Source organism: Cherax quadricarinatus, chromosome 18, assembly GCF_038502225.1.
Source record: "Cherax quadricarinatus isolate ZL_2023a chromosome 18, ASM3850222v1, whole genome shotgun sequence".
NCBI lineage: Eukaryota > Metazoa > Arthropoda > Malacostraca > Decapoda > Parastacidae > Cherax > Cherax quadricarinatus.
In genome coordinates this window covers 36,578,212-36,599,992 of record NC_091309.1, presented here as the reverse complement: position 1 = coordinate 36,599,992, position 21,781 = coordinate 36,578,212, and the positions used below count along the sequence as shown (strand labels likewise).

The following is a 21,781-nucleotide window of genomic DNA, read 5'->3' as shown; positions in this document are numbered from 1 at the left end:
ATGCTCTTGATATGAAGCCAAGGATTCTGTTTGCTTTATTGCAAACACTTATGCACTGCTGTCTTGGTTTTAGATTACTGCTAACCAGAACTCCCAAATCCTTTTCACAATCAGTAATATTAAGCTCTACATTACAGAGTTTAATTCGTTCTGTGACCCAGCTCGTAACTCAATTTGCTTGAATATCAAGTAAATTTTCCTCACTGAAATTGAAATGCCATTAATCCATTCCAGCAGAATTCCTGGCTCTTGGGAGGCAGGAGAAAATACTTCAATATAATGCTAATATCAACTCTACAGCTTATTTATCTATCACGACTGATTTAACATGACATAAACAATATAAATACATAACATAGAAACATGATATATACTCTAGAATGAACAAAATATGTCATTATGTGACGAGTGGTGGCGGCCACTCTCAAGGTAAAAATAATTACTGATCTGATCATATCTTCTCATTCTTGCCTTTCTGAGGTCTTATAAGAGAAAACTGTGTTTGTGAAACAAAAGCGATTTTCTCACAATTTTTCTTCTTCCTGAGCTAGGAGACCGGCCTACGTTTTGGGTGAACATCTCAGAAGTAAATCAGCACAAATGCTTTGTGCCTTCTCGCAGAGATACCACGAGGCACGAAGTACATACTACCCTTGTACTGCCTCACCAAGTCGACTACACGCACACCTTACTCGTGTTTTTCTATGATTTCATGCTTTAATTCAATGGACATCATCCTTCTCTTCTTCTCAGCACTGTCCTTTGCACTTACTTTCTTAGGACCCATGGTTAGAAAAAAGAAATTTGGCAAAATAACAGCACAAAACACAAGCACAACACAAGAGAGATGCTTCCACAGCGAAGTAACCATGTGCACTGTTGTGGCGGTCACTGCGCCAACTAGTGGTGGCATAACTGAAGTTTGCTCATAACTCGGATTTTGGCTCGCAATTCAAAGCAAAAAATCGACCGAGCGACAGCTCGTAACTCTGAAAACTCGCAAGCTGGGGCACTCGTAAGTCAAGGTACCACTGTATTTAGTTTATATGTGGCATAGTTATTTTCCTGTCCAATGTTTATAACTTTGCATTTGCCTATATTAAACTGCATCTGCCACTAATGTCCTCGTCGGAATGAATTCATCAGCCTATTTTGGTGTCATCAGCAAACTTGCTTATATCGCTATTTATTCCCTCATCTATGTTGTTTATGTAGAATGTGAACATGGGGCCCAACACTGACTCCTGTGGAACACCGCTCGTGACACTTCTCCTATTGTGTGTGCCTTAATTTTCCTCAATAGTTTCTTGATGTGGGACTATCAAAAGCCTTACTGAAGTCCACATACACTATCATATTCATTACCTAAATTCCAAGTGTTACTTAGGATAATGGACTGAGACTTAATCAAGAGCAATGTGTGTTCGGTTTCAGTAAGGAAAACAAATGACTTGAGAAAAAATAATTCTGTCCACATGATTACAATGTAGTGAAGAAACGGCTTCATGTATATACGGCACATACATGAAAATCTCTTATCCAGAGCCCAATTACTGTACATTTCTGTATTTAAAATTCTCATAATTTTGGAAAAAAAAAACTGCATTTAGAATAATCAGCAATCTGAATACAAAGCTGAAATAAGTAAATTATTATTATAATAAAAAAGAAGCGATAAGCCACAAGGGCTATACAGCGCTGCAGGGTAGGGAAGGAAGCGAGGGTATTGGATGGTAGAAGGGAGGAGGGATAATCAGTAGGTTACAGAAAACAGCGGGGCAGGGGATAGTGCGGGGGTAGAGGGCAGCATGAGATTGAGGTAGAAAGGGCTGAAGGTATCATCAGAGTTTGTGAAGTCAGTTGTTGTCAAAAAGTCAATGAGAGAGTCCGGATGAAAGGTGGGTCCATCAGCGAGAAGGGAAGGTAAAGAGAGAGCAGCAGAGCGAAGACGATGTTGGAGGTATATTCTGCGTGCTCATTGATAAAGTGGGCAGTCTAATAGAATGTGGCTAGCCGATAATGGAACCTGACAATTCTCACAGAGAGGAGCAGGGCGCCTCTCCATGAGATAACCATGAGTAAGACGAGTATGGCCAATGCGAAGACGGGAGAGAGTAGTCTCCCAACCTCGACACTGGTGACAAGAAGACGGCCAGTAACCTATACTTGGTTTAATAGATTGAAGTTTGTTACCGAGCAGAGTAGACCAATGTTGTTGCCAACGGGTGTGAAGGTGGGTAGCTATTGCAGCAAAATAGTCTGTAAATGGAACACCTCTATATGAAACTGGTAGGTCATGTACTGCTGACCGAGCAGCAGTGTCTGCCTGTTCATTGCCCTGTACGTCAACATGACCAGGGACCCAACAAAAAACAATATCTTTATGCTTGGAAGAGATGCGGCGTAGCCAAAGTTGGATACGGAGGACTAAGGGGTGAGGTGTATCAAATTTCTATATAGCCTGTAAAGTACTAAGGGAGTCTGAGACAACCACAAATGATGACACAGGCATAGATGCAATACGGATAAGTGCTGCAAGAATGGCATACAATTCAGCAGTAAAGATACTAGCCGAAGATAGTAAGTGCCCTCGTACGACACTGTCCGGAAACACTGCTGTGAATCCTACGCCGTCAGAAGACTTAGAGCCATCTGTGTACACTGCAATGGCTTGAGAATGAGAGTAGAAGTGGTCAAGAAAAAGAGAGCGGGAAGCTACCGTAGACAGTTGGGCTTTCGAGCAAGGGAGTGAGAAAGAACACACTCGAACAGCTGGAACTTCCCAGGGGGGTAGGGAAAAGGGAGATGCTACATGAACATAGAGAGGTGGTAATTGAAGAGAAGACAAGAGCGAATGTAGGCGAAGGGAGAAGGGGCAGAGCAAACAGGGGCGGCGAACAAATAAAGAATGTCTACTAATATCGGTGACCATTCTATAAATGGAAGGATTGCGGAGATCATGAGAGCGTACATAGAAGCGAAGGCAATGGGCATCACGGCGATCGGGTAAGGATGGAACGTTCGCTTCTGCATAAAGGCTCTCAACGGGAAGAGCGAAAAGTACCAAGGCATAAGCGTAATCCTTGGTGATGAATGGGGTTAAGGCTAGAGAGAGTAGCAGGAGAGGCCAGAAAATAGATCTGGTCACCATAATCAAGTTTCGATAAAATGAGGGCGGAATGTAGGCGAAGGAGCGTTCGACGATCAGCTCCCCATGAAAGATGAGCAAGGGTTTTAAGAAGGTTCAGCCGGCTGTGACAAGTTGCTTTCAGAGAGGTAATGTGAGGTTTCCAGGATAACCTATGGTCAAAGAGGAGGCCTAGAAACCTGACTGTATCACGTTCAGGGATACGGGAGCCATAGAGGTACAAAGGATGATCGGAGATAACAAAGCGTCTAGTGAAAGTAATTTGGTGAGTTTTGGTACTGGAAACTTTAAGCCCATGTGTGGTGGCCCAATTGGAAACACGGTCGACCGCATGTTGGAGAGAAACTGTAATGAGGCGACAGTCAACGCCTGCACATGCAATAGCAAAGTCATCAACGTAGAGTGATGACCAAATATTGGATGGAAGACTAGAGGCCAAATCATTTATAGCAAGGAGAAAAAGTGTTGTGCTCAGAACACATCCCTGGGGGACACCTTCAGCTTGGATAAAGTCCGGGGAGAGCACATTATTAACCCGAACACGGAAATGTCTGTCAGTTAAAAAGTTCTTAAGGAAGGATGGTAGATTGCCTCGAAGGCCTAAGGAGTGGGCTTGGGCCAAAATATTATACCTCCAAGTTGTGTCGTATGCCTTCTCAAGGTCAAAAAATATGGCAATAACTGAGTGGTTATTCGCAAAGGCATTACGAACATATGTATCCAAGCATAGTAAGGGGTCTATGGTAGAACGGCCCTTACGAAAGCCATATTGACGAGTGGAGAGACTGTTGTGTGTTTCTAAATACCACATTAAACGTCTATTTACCAGGCGTTCCATCACTTTGCAAACTGCACTGGTAAGAGCAATGGGACGATAGTGGGAGGCTTCATGTCCCGTAGTACCCAGTTTGCGGAAAGGGAGAACAATGGCAGATTTCCACAGCTGTGGAAGAACTCCCTGTGGCCAAATAAGCTTGAAAAGGCGTAATAGGACTGCAAGGGCTGACTGATGTAAATATTGTAGCATACGAATATGAATGTCGTCGGGCCCAGCTGCCGATGATCGGCAAGCTGAGAGTGTTGCCTCCAGTTCCTGAAGTGTAAAAGGCACATTATACTGTTCTTCTCTGAGAGAAAAGTCCAAGGGCGCTAACTCTCTGGCAGACTTTGAGGAAAGAAACGAAGGGCATAGATGGAGCCCCTGAGAAATACGGACCAGATGATTGCCAATTTCATTGGCAACATCTAGTGGGTTTGCTATATCAACACCGGCAACCCGCAGAACAAGAGCCGGGTCAGGAGAATATTTACCTCTCAGTTTTCGTACTTTTTTCCAGACTGCACTCAGAGGAAGCAGAGGTGATGGTGGAGACAATCTCGCCAGCAAGTGCGTTCAGCGTCATGGATGACACGGCGAGCAATCGCATGCTTCTGCTTAAAATCAAGAAGTCTCTCCGTGGTTCTATTGTACCGGTACCTGCCCCACACAGTGTGTTTCAAACGTACTGCACGAGCACAAGCAGGAGACCACCAAGGCACGCATTTCTGAGAATGCCTGCCCGAAGTTTGGGGTATAGAATGAGAAGCTGCGGTTAAAACAGAGGACGAGAAGAGGTGTAAAAGCTCATCAATGGAGGACGAAGAAGAAACCTCACTAAAAACAGTTAGTTGTGAGTAAAGGTTCCAATTTGCCTGATCAAATTGCCAGCGTGGGTTACGAAGAGGTGGTGAATATGAAGGGGAAGTAAGAATTATTGGGAAATGGTCGCTGTCATGTAAATCCGGGAGGACAGACCAGGTGAAGTCTAATGCGGCGGAGGAAGAGCAGACTGAGAGATCAATGCAAGAGAGAGTACGAGTCCGAGGATCAAAATGGGTGAGTACCTGTATTTAAAACATGGAGGAGGTGGGTAGCAAGAAAAGCCTCTAACTGAAAGCCACGGGAATCACAGTGAGACCCCCCCAGAGGAAATGATGGGCATTAAAATCGCCAAGTAACAGAAGTGGTGGCGGTAATGACGAAACAAGAAAGGCAATATCTGGGTTAGATAATGCCCGAGAAGGAGAGAGATACAAAGAACAGAGTGTATACCACCTATGCATGTGGATATGGGCTGCTGTGTAATGCAGCGAAGTACGAACAAATAGCTGAGGGTATGGAATATCAGTGTGTAGAAGAAGGGCACTTTCATTAAAGGTCCCATCAGGAAAAGGATCTGAAGAATACAATAAATTATAGCCTGAGATAGGATAGATAACGGCAGAGTGTAATTTTGGTTCCTGTAAGCAAACACCAACAGGGAAAAACTGGGAGAGCAACATCTGAAGCTCACCCCAATTACCCCTGAGGCCGCGAATATTCCACTGTAAATAGGCCATGATTGGCAACGATAAAGATACCTGAAATCCGCAGGTAAGGGTACCTATGGACTAGAGGGGTTAGAAAAGTCCACATGCTGTGGCAAAGGAAAACATTCAAGTAGCGAAGGAACAGTGCATTGTGAAGAAAGGAGTTGTGCAGATGGAGAAGCGGAAAGAGAAGGAACAGAGGGTGGATCAGTGTCCATTGATGGTTTGGTCTCTGCAATATATTCAGAGATTGCTTCAAGTGTTTCGGAGTTCAGAGATGTCATATGGGAGAAAATATTGGAGATGGAAGGAGGAGGAGCTTGAGTAAACATCGGAGCTGTAATGGACTGTACCAAGGGGCCAAAGGGTGGAGGGAACTGGAGAAGTGTGGGAGGGGACAGAAGAGGCAGAAACCTGGGAGGTGGCAGAAGAGGAAGAAACGTGGGAGGGGACAGGGAAGGAAGGCACAGTACGAGGAGGAAGATGAACCTCCGCACTTGTAACAGAGCCAGTGAAAGGGGAAGACTCAGGTACAGAGACGGGAAGGTAAAATGTGGAGGTGGATGAAGAGGAGGAGGGGTTAAAGGAGATTTTTTGGGCCTCTTGAGAAGTAGAGGGACGATTGGGAGGAGGTGTCGTACGAGGTCTTGTCGATACCGGGGTTTGTGAGGGAGGACACGAAGAAGTGAGGACAGACTGAGGAGTTGAAGTAGGGATGTCTGAGCCCAGGACAGCAAAAGAATTAGATACAGAAGTGACTATGGGACTGGCAACTGCAGAGGAGGCTGCAGAAGATGTGACCCCAGAAGTGGGGGGACGCTTTGAAACACGGGGCAGACTCCCTTGGAGGCGGAGATGAGAAACCGCCATAGCATAAGGGAGACCTTCTGCCTCTTTGAGGCAACGAATTTCCCGCTTATTTAAGTAGACTTGGCAACAGCGAGAGTATGAAGGGTGAGCCTCATGACAATTGAGGCAAGAGGGAGTTCGACTGCAAGACGTATTAGAATGGTCATTGGCACCACAGACTGGGCATTCGGCTATAGATCTGCAATATTTTGCTGGGTGGCCAAATCGCCAGCAATTCCTACATTGTTGTGGTGTAGGGATCGCCTTCCGAACTTGTAACCGATGTCCAGTGCTACATAAACAGAGGATGGGAGTTCATGGCTGTCCAAAGTTAAACGAGCCACATTGCAAGGGTATCGTCTTCTCCTGCGGGCAGGAAGAACATAAGTGTCTACCTTGAGAATTGGGAGATCTTGGAGTTCCAGCTGTTCGAGAATGTCAGTGCCACATGTCTGGAAATTCTGTTGGGGTATAGTATGGGGCAGAATAACAGTACCACTACAAGAATTTTGGGAATGATGTTTTTCGATAGTGATAGGAATAGTATCGATATGTGAAAGAAGAGAAAGATCATGAGCTTGAGTAGAATTCTGGACTGTGATGATGCGTGTACCACTCTTAAAAGCATGAAAGGAAATATCTCTACCAACGTGGCGTAGGAGTGCTTTGCCAATACTATGGTCGGAAAGATAGGCAGTAGAATAAGTCGGTCTTAATGTAAAGAATTTAGTCCATTGTGTGGTCTGAAACTGAGTGTGGAGAGGGAGTGCATGACGTGTCGGTCTTTTCCGAGTAGAAAGGGAAGGTAATGAAGTAACATCATTAGGAGATTGTCGTTGACGTTTAGAAGTGGGACCAGAGTCGGTCCGACGTGGGACGGGCTGGCGATTTGAAAATCGCCGCACCGTAGAGGGAGAAGCTGGAAGCATAGTCAAAGGAAAGCGGAGGTCAGACAAATCGAAGGAGTCAGTGGAAGCCCTGGTACCTGAAGCGGGTGAGGAAACAGCACCAGCAAGAGGTACAAGGGCCTTAGGAATGTCCGAAGAGTGGCCAAAAGACGAGGCGAGGTCAGAACGGGGTGCGGTAACAATAAGGGGGCCCGGGGGTAGCGGGGTCATGGATCGAGTACTCCATGGTTAGGTTACTTCTTTCTTTTTGTTTTTAAGAAAAAAAAAAGAAAGAAGAAAAGAAAAGAAAAATAAAAAAAAATAATAAAAAAGGGGGGACTGGGGAGGGATAGTTCCTAGGAGGAATGAAAGGGCCAGAAATCTCCATCCGCGCCCAAGAGGACCTCAGCACCGCAAGTAGCGCAGATGCAACATGGAACCCGTGCCATACCCTACCCATCATGCCAGTAAACCAGCAATCCGGGATAGCAACCTCACATCTGCCGAGCTACCTCGGTGGACAAGAGGGGGCAGCCGGATATCCGCCACAAAGCATACCTCCTTCGGCCACCACCCCCGGAATCCGAGAGGTGGCTTCCAGAGATACACCCGTCGCCCGAAAGACACCCAAAGCCACCCTCCGGGATACCAGAGAGGGATCGGGACATCCCCAGGTGATCCAGATTCCACGGCAAACTACGCCACCGCCAAGAACCTCAATGGAATGGGATGGACCCTGGTACCCTTTCCCCTACCCAGGAACTAGCATGCCCGTGGGAAAAATCCCAAAGGCCAAAAAAGGAAGGGCAAAAGGGAGGGGTGGGGAGGATGAGGAGGAAAGGAAAAAGGGGAGGATGGGATAGGGAAAGGGGGATTGGGGGGTAATTAGGTTCGGTCTGAGGAAGGAGACCGACAGGACTAATTCCTCAGACCAAGAGCCTCTTCACCACGCCAAGGAGCCCCCCTTGAAGAGGTGAAATAAGTAAAATGTACATTATTATGTAATTCACATTTACAATAATGTGGGTCAGCCATCATTACATTTGGATACTATCTCTGGTGGTAATCATTGTTATAGTTTCAACCTAAACACAGTATTGCTCAATATGCAGATCATATGTATTTTTTCTTTTGAGGGCAATATGCATGATGATAACTGACAATAATAATAAAGGAAAAGATTGAAAATACAGTGGAACCTCGAATATTGGCTGCTGCGTTTGTTGGCTGAATCGTATTTAGACCAGTTTTTGGGCGGAAATTTTGCTCCGTATTCGAGCTGGTGCCTCGCAAATCACCTGTATTATACGTGTTAGCCCACCTCCCGCCGGGACGCCGCGCGTAGGTGAGTCAGTCTTCCTGTGTCTCTTGGTGAATGAGCATATACTCCGTGCATTCATCCAAACATTTCCTTAAAATTCATTGGTTTTTGTGCTTGTTTATTAAGTGCAACTGTGAAGCAAGTCACCATGGGCCCAATGGTAGATGTGGAGAGAGGCAGGGAGTGTAGCAGGCATGCAGGGAGTATAGCAGGGAGGCAGGGTGTGTAGCAAGCATGCAGGGAGTATAGCAGGGAGGCAGGGTGTGTAGCAGGGAAACGGAGTGTAGCAGGCAGGGAGGGAAGTAACCCCAGAGAGGGCTTCGATATCTGAAATCCTTATGGAGGGGAATTCCCCATCCAAACAATAACCAGTCCTCAATCTCTCCTCCTCCCTGTCTTCCATAAGCCAACAAGTCTTCAATAAAAGCCATATGACCTGTCTTTGTAATACTCATTTGTGCTTTATAGTTATCTGTTTACAATAATGTCTTATCACTGATTTCATCATTGCTTAGTTAATCTTAAGTTAATTTTAAGCCAGCCCATAATGCTATGCATATAAGTGGCTTTGGCATGCTGCTCTTACCTGTATTTTTTTGTACCTCTGCATGTATGCTCAAATTACTAAATAAATAAATAAATAAATAATGTAAGTGATTTAAATGTTCATTTATTTAATTTAGTTCTCATTGTTTTGTGTATGTAAAACTACAATTAATCTTAAAATGTATTTTGTTAATATTTTTAGGTGTCTGGAACAGATTAATTGTACTTACATTAATTCTTATGGGAAATATTGCTTTGAATTTAGGCAGACCTCTGGAACAGATTACGGCTGATATTCGGGGTTCCACTGTATAAAAAAAGTGATGAAAAATATCCAAGACCTGCAAAAAATGACTAAAGAAAGGTTGAGAAAGAACCAGCTGAATATAGGAAAGGAAGTGTACCCTGTTCATTTATTCCCAAAACAGTACTTCGAAGGGAAGCCAAAGCCAGCCACTTTTTTTTGTGTGTAAAAGCTGCTTCTACAACTACGAAGCATTGCACGGTAGAAATGAATAAGAGCCACCACAGCCAAAATCTGAGACAGCGATCAAATAAATTCCTTAATGTTTTGCCTGTTTGTAGTAATGTGTACGTATTATTATAAAAGTAGGTCTTAGACAGGGATGTGTAATGTCACCATGGTTGTTTAATATATTTATAGATGGGGTTGTAAAGGAAGTAAATCCTAGGGTGTGTCAATGGGAATTGACACAGTTGCTTTTTGCTGATGATACTGTGCTTATGGGAGATTCTAAAGAAAAATTGCAAAGGTTAGTGGATGAGTTTGGGAGTGTGTGTAAAGGTAGAAAGTTGAAAGTGAACATAGAAAAGAGTAAGGTGATGAGGGTATCAAATGATTTAGATAAAGAAAAATTGGATATCAAATTGGGGAGGAGGAGTATGGAAGAAGTGAATGTTTTCAGATACTTTGGAGTTGACGTGTCGGCGGATGGTTTTATGAAGGACGAGGTTAATCATAGAATTGATGAGGGAAAAAAGGTGAGTGGTGTGTTGAGGTATATGTGGAGACAAAAAACGTTATCTATGGAGGTAAAGAAGGGAATGTATGAAAGTATTGTAGTACCAACACTCTTATATGGGTGTGAAGCTTGGGTTGTGAATGCAGCAGCGAGGAGGCGGTTGGAGGCAGTGGAGATGTCCTGTCTAAGGGCAATGTGTGGTGTAAATATTATGCAGAAAATTCGGAGTGTGGAAATTAGGAGAAGGTGTGGAGTAAATAAAAGTATTAGTCAGAGGGCAGAAGAGGGGTTGTTGAGGTGGTTTGGTCATTTAGAGAGAATGGATCAAAGTAGAATGACATGGAGAGCGTATAAATCTGTAGGGGAAGGAAGGCGGGGTAGGGGTCGTCCTCGAAAAAGTTGGAAGGAAGGGGTAAGGGAGGTTTTGTGGGCGAGGGGCTTGGACTTCCAGCAGGCATGCACGAGCGTGTTCGATAGCAGTGAATGGAGATGAATGGTATTTGGGACCTGACGATCTGTTGGAGTGTGAGCAGGGTAATATTTAGTGAAGGGATTCAGGGAAACCGGTTATTTTTATATAGCCAGACTTGAGTCCTGGAAATGGGAAGTACAATGCCTGCACTTTAAAGGAGGAGTTCAAGATATTAGCAGTTTGGAGGGATATGTCGTGTATCTTTATACGTATATGCTTCTAAACTGTTGTGTTCTGAGCACCTCCGCAAAAACAGTGATTATGTGAGAGGTGAAAGTGTTGAAGGATGATGAAAGTATTTTCTTTCTTTTTGGGTCACCCTGCCTTGGTGGGAGACGGCCGACTAGTAAAAAAAAAAAAAAAATAATATAAATATATATATATATAAATATATATATATAAATATATATATATATATATAAATATATATATATATATATATATATATATATATATATATATATATATATATATATATATATATATATATATATATATATATATATATATATATAATCAGAAAGGAGTGCTAAACCACAAGGGTTATAATGTGTACATATTGTCTTTCATATCTGTAAGTTAGGCTCAAAGCCCATAACAAATTAACATTATTAACTTAAGCTTCATAGCTCTGATCACCCCTACACCTGTTTTCTTATCCACTGTGTTAATTTGGTGCTTATTCTCTTCAGCTGTGCAATGCCTCATAATTCATTGTTCTGGTATACCTTTTCAAAGTTTTTGCCAGGTATATGGTCAATTTAATTTCTCTTAATTCTGTTTAATATAGTACTTAGATTAAAAAAACATATATCCTTAAATCCTTACTAGCCCTTGAAACTACAGTAATTTAACAAATGCTGAAACCCAAAATTACGAGTCAAGCTCTAACTTTTAAAGCCGGGAAACTGTTGGATATAGCATAGAAAATATTTAAGATACACTGCTGATTAATTACAGACAAGTATTCCATAATTATTTTCAAAATATATCCTTCCCTTGTTTTGCAAGATGTATAGAAGTTGTAACTTTTTTATAATTAAAACAATTTTATGATGCACATATGCAAATTCTCACTCACTGGGATCTATACATCCTCACTTGTGAAGAAAAAAAAAAAGACAAATGTTTAGGCCAATTCAACCATAAATTAATATTCCACACAAGAACTTTATCTCTTGTTGATCACAAAATTAAACAAATTTACTCAGTGCACCTGTACTCAACCCCATCTATTTGGAAATAAAGAGGGTGTTAGATAAATGTAACTTAATAATCTGCTTCCTTTTGTATTAGTCTTTAACAATCTTATCCTGAAAGGAAAAAAACTAATTTTATGTCAATTTGATAAATAGTCAACATACAAACAGCAGTCACAGAATTTCATAACATTAGTATCATAACATTTTTATAATTTAATCTGTATTCATGGTGTTATGGCAATATGAACCCTAACTAGTTAATATCTGAACTTCATAGTATACAACAGACACATGAAGGCTTGCAAGATATGAATATAATTGCATATGTATGTACCTGTATATGTACACAATACATATATACATACATATATAAAACTTGTCTTTTTAACTTCACTGTAGTGTCTAGTATAATATATAACTATCGCTGGTTTATGTGAGAAGTATTTAAAGGGCTTATGAATAGCTGAGAAATTGTTTACCAATGCTATTTTTATAATCTACCCTGCTTTACATAGTCAAGGAAGCTTGAAAGCCACTTGCCACCTATACAAAATTTATTCCAATTTGCAGTCATAACACTTCACGTTAAATAAGATAAATTGACAAAACAAATTTATAACCCCCAACATCATACCATTTTTCTAAGGGAATCTAATTCCACTAATATTCAATAAAATATGATCTAAGGGTTACACAGATCCCTTAATAAAGGGCAGATTTTGTCAATGAGATTTCACACATGCCCTTCTTTGCTGTTATGAGGAAAAAGGGGGCATGATAACCACTTATAAGGTCATAAACGATGCAAACGAACAGATATAGACGACTTAGCACCATCGACAGGGAGAGCTAGAGGTCACACTTGTAAACAAAGAAAATGGTGGCCTCTCGGTAGAACAAAGTAATACGATACAAGCAGTATATACAGTAGGACCCCAGTATCAGGGACACGTTACAAGGACCTGCTGCGGATGCTGAAACTGCGGATAATAGCGAACCCTATATACAAGTCATTTTTCATTTACCTACCTATTATAAAGTTTAATAAATTATGCACAATAAGTGGAGAATTATCACTTTTTCACTGATGGGAAGCACTCCACAGCTTCTCTTAGGCTTTGAAGAACTTCTACCCTCATACTTTTGTGCTATGAGGCCATTAAGGGTTACTCTTGGGCCATGGCAAACAGCAAATAACTGAAATCGCGGATACGGGAGTTCCACTGTAACTAGTGCTACACCCACTGGAATTTTAAAAAGTATACATGATAGTAAATTATACAATAAAAACAGAACACCCCTAAGCATAGCTTTGCTCCTGCAGCTACAAATAGGGTGACTGCAACTACCTTGTAGTTTTTGAACTGATAAGCCAAAGGGTATAAGGTGGTAAACAATTAAGAGCTGTGATACTGTAACTAGAGATAATGCTAACTAACTACTCAGGACAGAAATGAATTCATGTTTATAACCCACATATTATAATAAAAAAAAAAGAAGTGCTAAACCTATATAACCCACATAGTAGTACCTCTGGTACAAAATAGGTGGCAATTGCTACATTTCTTCTATTAATTCAGTTTGACTGATGACCTTCGGACGGACTCTGCCCATCATGTCTAATTAAATATTATAATCATAACTAAGCACTAAACCCACATGGGTCCTCTCATTAAATAGGATTTCAAAATTTAATGATAGTCTAAGAAGTAATTTACGTGCTCTTCGGAATTCTGGAGAATACTGGGAAAGACATCAAGATACTTTTATTGTAACCATATTCCAATCAGTTTATTTTCTAATTTGACAAATTCGTTATTTTCATAAAAATTCTTTTGCTGTGAAAAATATGAAAACAAATAAGTATATTGTAATTGTCACTTATGAAGTACAGACATGACTAAAAAGTTAAAATACAGTGTTTTGTAGATATACAATATTTACAAATTAGCACACAAAATTACATTCTGCTGTTAAGTCTTAGCTGACACAAGCCAAAATAAAGTATAAATTTCCTTAAAAAGAACAGCTATTAGGTAATTACAAGACTTCAAACTTCAGTAGTTCATCCAATAAATAATTAAATTTTAGTTGTTCATACAGTAAATTCTTAAATTTTAGTTTAGTAGTCATTCTTAAAAAAATTATACTGTATCTGGTTGCCATGCATAAATGCAGCATACATTTTGACACCACTCAATTTCAAGAAAAATATTGTGGTATTTATACTCTTGCAATACATTGTTAACTAATTTAAGGTACAGTATCTGTATACTCTTCAATTTGCAATCCATGGGCTTTTCAAGGGTAATTTGTTCATCTGCAGGACAGTATATTTTTCTATACCAAGCTTTGTTTACTAGCTCTGGTTTGCAATCTGTGCTTGAATAGCTAGTGCAGGGGCTCAGGTTATGGTGCTAGTCAAGAGAATTTATGGGTGATCTTTGTATAGTGTGGGATATTGTGCAGCGTGGGCATTATGGGAAAGTGCCAAAATATATAAAACAATTAAAGGCTGGTTCTGTTTTGGCAACAATCTTTGCTTCAAACACTTGCTCAAGCAGTACAATATATGTACATGTATTATATTTTTCCATTAAGGAAATCCCAAAGCATTCTTGAAGTGCTTCAACCAAAAATAAGCCCATTTAAAAACATTCTTCCTGAACTATTCCTGTAGAAAATATCCTATGTATACTGTATTAAACTAATTATAAATAACTCAATTAAAAAATTTGAATTAATTCAGACGACAGTATCATGTTGCAAGTACTGTATACATTTTCAGCCAAGTCAAGGTTCATTATTACTGGTGTACATTATTATTTCAGTTAAAATGCCAAAGCAAGGTTGTGTGCCTGCTGGGGGAATGCAACTCTATCCTTCTTAATGTTAAGTTAACAAGTCTTAAGCCCCGTAAATTGCAAGGGACGGGTATGTTAAAGTATTACTGTAGGTTGTATTATGGTACAGAACTGTCGTACAGTAAAAATTTACTTAATAAGAGTATATTAAATTATTTCCAAGCAATGTCCACAATTCCTTAGGGCAAATAATTATTAATACCAACCGGTGTTTGATCATCTATTTCCACATCTATGTGATGCCACTAGGTTACAGTAAATTTCAAATTGGAACATCTACTTTATCACTGCCCTCCTTTTTGCTATTTTTAAATGCTATGGTACATGAAGATATGTAGCCATTCAGATTATAAAAATATTTTTCTCCACTTTACATAAGCCTTTTAAAAAGATAATGTCTATTAACAGCATATTTCTTATACTTGTGTTAATCTTTTTTGCACAGCATATTTTGATGACATTAGACCCTTCCACTAATCTACGTTGCTTTTCTGTTTTAGTGATTAATTTCCAAACTTTATTACTTTGCCAGAATCCATAGGCTAAATGGCATTTACACAACTCTCATCAGTGTAAAGGCTCAAGAACTATTTACCCATTTAAATGCATAAATTTTTCTTTTACAACATCTAAAAGGGTCACAATCTTGTTTACAACAATGAGCACATCTAATGTTAGTCATAAATGTATGCCCAATAAAACATTTGACTTTTAGCCATTTGTTAATTACTTTCAATGAGTATCCTTCTATCAATATTTTCCTACACAGTACATGCATCTGTATGTTAATAAAGTGTTCTTGGATTTATATGAAATGTCCAAAATCTTATTCAATATATTGTATATATAAACAAAAAAATCCAAAGACCAAAAAAAGTTTTGGTATTCCTTCAATGACATACAATACCTTGCTCTCTCTCATATCAACAAAAGTTTTCTCCTCAGTCAAAATCCTTTATTTAGTCCAGCAAATCTACACAAACCACACAAAGACCAGAATAACAGCAAAGTTTAGCAGGAGCAGTTATCACGATTGGATTGCGCATCACTACTCAGGTTTGTTCTACCTGGCTGTGTTGGCTTGTGCTGTACACCTGATTCTGCTGCATTCAGGTCCAAACTGGAAGAATACATAAATAAATTCAACAAATGTTTTAAGTATCTATTCATCACATATTAAGCTATTTAAATTTTAGGAGTAATACAGGTAGTGCACTTTGAAAAACAACCTGATACAAAACCAAAGACTGGGATAGTGATTTCAAAATGCAAGAGAAATCTGCAATTTAACCCTTTAACCTGTAAATGGTCCAAACGTATATACACGTTCACTACCCCAGTGCCCTGAATATTTTGAAAAATAAAAAAATCATTTGTATTGAAAAAAAAAAGCACATTTTTCTAAGTGTTATAGGATAAAAAAAAAAATTTAGGGTCAGTACTTACCGAGATATGAGGCCCAGAAGTTGGCACTGGATGCTCACTTGACAGCAACATCGAGTCCTGCCACTTGCAGAAGTATTGCCGATATACCTTTTTTTCTATTTTTCATATTATTTTATATAATTTTTATGTTCTGATAATTACAGTTTATAGTAGTTCTTGTCATTTCATAACCAATCTTTGTTCTGACACTAGTATTAGGTACTGAAATTGTACTCAAACTGTTACGAACACACTGACAGGTGGACATTTACACCTGCCTTGGCCATTTACTATTGTCTTGGAAAATATACAAAGTATTTATAGGTCCCAGCAATGATGATGATGATGATGATGATGGCGACGACGACGATGGCGACGACGACGATGGCGACGACGACGATGGCGACGATGGCAACGACGATGATGGCGACGACGATGATGGCGACGATGATGGCGACAACGATGATGGCGACGACGATGATGATGGCGACGACGATGATGATGGCGAAGACGATGATGATGGCGACGACGATGATGATGGCGATGACGATGATGATGGCGGTGATGATGATGGCGGTGATGATGATGATGGCGGTGATGATGATGATGGCGGTGATGATGATGGCGGTGATGATGATGGCGGTGATGATGATGGCAGTGATGATGATGATGGCGGTGATGATGATGGCAGTGATGATGATGGCGGTGATGATGATGATGGCGGTGATGATGATGGCGGTGATGATGATGGCAGCAGTGATGATGATGATGATGGCGGTGATGATGATGATGGCGGTGATGATGATGGCGGTGATGATGATGATGGCGGTGATGATGATGATGGCGGTGATGATGATGGCAGCAGTGATGATGATGATGATGGCAGTGATGATGATGGCGGTGATGATGATGGCGGTGATGATGATGATGGCGGTGATGATGATGGCGGTGATGATGATGATGGCGGTGATGATGATGATGGCGGTGATGATGGCGGTGATGATGACGATGGCGGTGATGATGACGATGGCTGTGATGATGACGATGGCTGTGATGATGACGATGGCTGTGATGATGACGATGGCGGTGATGATGATGGCGGTGATGACGATGGCAGTGATGATGATGATGGCGGTGATGATGGCGGTGATGATGATGGCAGTGATGATGGCGGTGATGATGATGGCGGTGATGATGATGATGGCGGTGATGATGATGATGGTGGTGATGATGATGGCGGTGATGATGATGGCGGTGATGATGATGATGGCGGTGATGATGATGATGGCGGTGATGATGATGGCGGTGATGATGATGGCAGTGATGATGATGATGGCAGTGATGATGATGATGGCAGTGATGATGATGGCGGTGATGATGATGGCGGTGATGATGATGGCGGTGATGATGGTGGTGATGATGATGATGATGGCGGTGATGATGATGGCGGTGATGATGATGATGGCGGTGATGATAATGATGGCGGTGATGATGGCGGTGATGATGATGGCGGTGATGATGACGATGGCTGTGATGATGACGATGGCTGTGATGATGACGATGGCGGTGATGATGATGATGGCGGTGATGATGATGGCAGTGATGATGATGATGGCAGTGATGATGGCAGTGATGATGATGGCAGTGATGATGGCGGTGATGATGATGGCGGTGATGATGATGATGGTGGTGATGATGATGGCGGTGATGATGATGGCGGTGATGATGATGGCGGTGATGATGATGGCGGTGATGATGATGGCGGTGATGATGATGGCGGTGATGATGATGGCGGTGATGATGATGGCGGCGGTGATGATGATGATGGCGGTGATGATGATGATGATGGCAGTGATGATGATGATGGCGGTGATGATGATGGCGGTGATGATGATGGCGGTGATGATGATGATGGCGGTGATGATGATGATGGCAGTGATGATGATGGCGGTGATGATGGCAGTGATGATGATGATGGCGGTGATGATGGCAGTGATGATGATGATGGCGGTGATGATGGCGGTGATGATGGTGGCAATGATGATGATGACGATGACGATGATGAGGAGGAGACGTAATAATAATAAAATAATAAGTTCCCTTGAAGTATGAAAAACAAAGTCTACCCCTGACAGTGACATGATAAGATGAAATAACATTTGATAAGAGCTGACGTTTGATGAGCATTCTCGAGGGTGCAGTGATAAGGCTTGATAAGAAAAGATTAGGGCATGCTTTTTGTTCTCACTGATACACAAACATGTCTGTCTATTTGTCTGTTTGTCAAGCTCCCTGTCTATTCGTCTAGCTCTCTGTCTCAGAGTCACAAGTCTGTGCCATCATCACGTTTACTCACAACTTCAAGCAGAGTATAGCACTGTCTGGATTTTTTGGGTTATCCTAGGTAATTTACACTATGTATACTTGTATTTATGTGTACCTGTGAGACAGAGATAGACAGACAGTAGAAAGAGATAGACAGAGACTGACAGAGACAGAGATAGACATAGATACAGATAAGCAGAGATACAGTGGACCCCCGATTAACGATCACCTCCAAATGCGACCAATTATGTAAGTGTATTTATGTAAGTGCGTTTGTACGTGTATGTTTGGGGGTCTGAAATGGACTAATCTACTTCACAATATTCCTTATGGGAACAAATTCGGTCAGTACTGGTACCTGAACATACTTCTGGAATGAAAAAAGATCGTTAATCGGGGGTCCACTGTATAGCCAGGCCACCAGCAGCCAGCCAGCCACACAGCTGGCCGCCATGCAGCTGGCCAGCCAGCCAAGCAGCCAGCCAGCCAGTATTGTTTGTCTTTACTTAGGGAATAGGTTATAAGACATTCTGAAAAGGTGTTGCACAAATATTGCACATGGGTTATTATCGAGGTTTTTTGATATTTCCTCAACCACTTGTGGCCACATCCACCTCAAAGCCACTAAACTCAAGGTCAAAATCACTTTCCTCTAAAAATGGGACTGTTAATACTACATGACATCAGTGAATCCCAGGTGTTTGCTGCGCTGTTTGCTCTAGCTGGCCCTCATTTGAACTGGTGCTCCCACAAGGTACTAAGCGGTCCCAGATTTTTTTTAATACCGGCACACTGAGTGTTAGGACCCATTCTATGCTGACAAGGCATCTCAGGCAAATCGTGCCAAATATGAAGGCAGGAAAAATAAAACGTATATATACGTTTGGACCGTTTATGGGTTATAAAAGAGGGTCAGTTAGGAGGAGGTGCGGGATTACCAAAACTGTTGTCCAGAGGGCTGAGGAAGGGTTGTCGAGGTGGTTCGGAGATGTAGAGAGAATGGAGCGAAACAGAATGACTTCAAGAGTGTATCAGTCTGTAGTGGAAGGAAGGCTGGGTAGGGGTCGGCCTAGGAAAAGTTGGAGGGAGGGGGTAAAGGTGGTTTTGTGTGCGAGGGGCTTAGACTTCCAGCAGGCATGCGTGAGCGTGTTTGATAGGAGTGAATGGAGACGAATGGTTTTTAATACTTGACGTGCTGTTGGAGTGTGAGCAAAGTAACATTTATGAAGCGGTTCAGGGAAACCGGCAGGCCGGACTTGAGTCCTGGAGATGGGAAGTACAGTGCCTGCACTCTGAAGGAGGGGTGTTAATGTTGCAGTTTAAAAACTGTAGTGTAAAGCACCCTTCTGGCAAGACAGTGATGGAATGAATGATGGTGAAAGTTTTTCTTTTTCGAGCCACCCTGCCTTGGTGGGAATCGGCCAGTGTGATAATAAAAAAAAAAAAAAAGAAAAAAAAAAAAAAAGAGGGTCAGGACCCCCAATCTGAAAATTCCCCACAGGGTCCAAGAATTTAAAAAAAAAAGAATTAATTATTCTTATGAAATGGTAGAAAATCTTTTTCTGAAGGTAACAAAACAAAAAGTACGAAATTTGATCAAGAACTGATGAAATTACGCTCCTGCAAATTTTGCTGTGTTGGCGATATTTACACATTGGCAATTTTGACCACTTCGAGTCCTATTTTTGGCCAATTACACTGTTCCATTAGACCAAATTCTTATCTATTTCGCTGGTATGAGTTCCATTTTATCTACTGAGTACAAGAAATTGCCCAATCAACGATTTTAACTACCCAATAAAATGATTAGAAATTGGTAATTTGGCCAATTTCACACAAAGTTCAAAATATATTCCAATTTCAAAATAGGGTCCAGAATAAACAATGCTGACATTCCTGGCACTAAAATAACATTTCCTGTGTTTCTTAATTACATTTCCAGGCTTTATAGATGAATTATTTTAATTTTTTATTCACAAAAATTTTATTCACACCAAAAAATAGAATATTTACTGTTACGCAATACTGTAATAGGGTGGTACCTTGATTTACGAGTTTAATTCATCCCGTGACTGAGCACATAACTCAATTTGCTCGTACGTATATCAAATAAATTTTCCTCACTGAAATTAACTGAAATACCATTAATCCATTCCAGCCCCCAAAAATCCATCCCAGGGGCAGGAGGAAATACTTCAATATAACGCTAATATCAACTTTGTGGCTTATTTATCTATCAGAATTGATCTAATATGACATAATAAACACTATAAGTAACATAGAAACATGATATATACTCTAGAATGAATAAAATAGGCCATAATATGGAGAGTGTCCAGGATCAGTCTGGGCATATAAAATCATTACTGCTCCTTCCTATAACATGTTCTTTGGTCCTGGGCAAGAGAAAATGGAGTTTTTGAGAGGCTAACTGCACTAGATCACTAGTGCAGCGATATATGAATATCTCGGAAGTTACCGACTTATTTCATGAAGCCCACCATTTATTGAAGGAAATGCAATAATATTGACAGAAATCATAAAAATATGATTGTTTTACAATTGGCTTCTGGAATATTGGAAATATTCCAAATATTTTGCGATTTGTGTGGGAGTAAAGGGCAAGATATTTTGAAAATGTCAAAAAGTTAGCAACTTTATTTTTTTGTAGAATAACTAAAGGTAATTACACGATTACCTCCAGTGAGAACATTGCACTAACATTGTTTTTATAAGTACCAAGGCCCAAAACTACCTTTCGTTGTGCCATTTAGGCCGGAGTTTTTGCCAAATGTCATTTTTTTTTCGCTCATAATGTGGATTTTGGCTCGCAACTCAAAGCAAAAAATCGACTGAGCGACGGCTTGTAACTCGGAAAACTCATAAGTTGGAGCACACACAAGTCAAGTTACCACTGTAGTTGTATAAATAATATCAGCGCATTCAGGAACAGACATTAGATCCACCAGCCGATGTTCAAAACAAATCACATCACATCACGTGTCCAATACATGTCAGCTGGTGGGTCTAATGTGTGTTCCCGAATGCACTGATATTACTTATACAAGTACAGTAGACCCTCCACTAACGAGCGCATCCATGCGCGAGTTTTTCCCAGATACGAGCATTCACTAAGTCAATTTTTCGCTTCCACACGCGAGTGAAATTTCCAGATGCGAACGGGCCTCAAGGGTGAGGGACTGGTGGGGGGGGGGGTTGGCTCTTGCTCTTGATCTAGGGAATTGGATCTCATTTGTTTGTTGGACTATCTTATTGAAACTTGAGCAATGTATGATGGAAAGATGCTTCTTAACGTACACCAAAACTGAAAGACATCTGACTGTAAATAACAAGGTTCACTTGTCAGCCATTAGCCGGCCCTTAGCGGTATCCAGTGGACCCCCGGTTTG

The 21,781-nt window shown here is 41.1% G+C and overlaps 2 protein-coding genes across 3 annotated transcripts in view; both read right to left on the bottom strand.

Moving 5' to 3' along the window:
* Positions 1 to 13,612: 13,612 nt before the first annotated feature.
* Rab14 (RAS oncogene family member Rab14) overlaps positions 13,613 to 21,781 on the bottom strand; it is an 88,263-nt gene continuing 80,094 nt past the window's right edge. Inside the window, exon 7 of one of the 2 annotated variants that reach the window (XM_053777816.2) lies at positions 13,613 to 15,741. In XM_053777816.2, the coding sequence (XP_053633791.1) occupies positions 15,633 to 15,741 (109 nt within the window). In that variant the 3' untranslated portion in view covers positions 13,613 to 15,632. The remainder of the gene's footprint in view (positions 15,742 to 21,781) is intronic. The other variant, XM_070086415.1, reaches the window with a different exon arrangement.
* On the bottom strand, positions 17,425 to 21,472 carry LOC138852897 (uncharacterized; the record flags this gene model as incomplete). The annotated part of the gene is made up of 3 exons (XM_070086484.1): positions 21,461 to 21,472; positions 17,977 to 18,168; positions 17,425 to 17,592 (listed from the first exon to the last, which is right to left on the bottom strand). Coding segments are annotated over exons 1-3 (372 nt in total), but the record flags the coding sequence as incomplete, so codon positions are not given.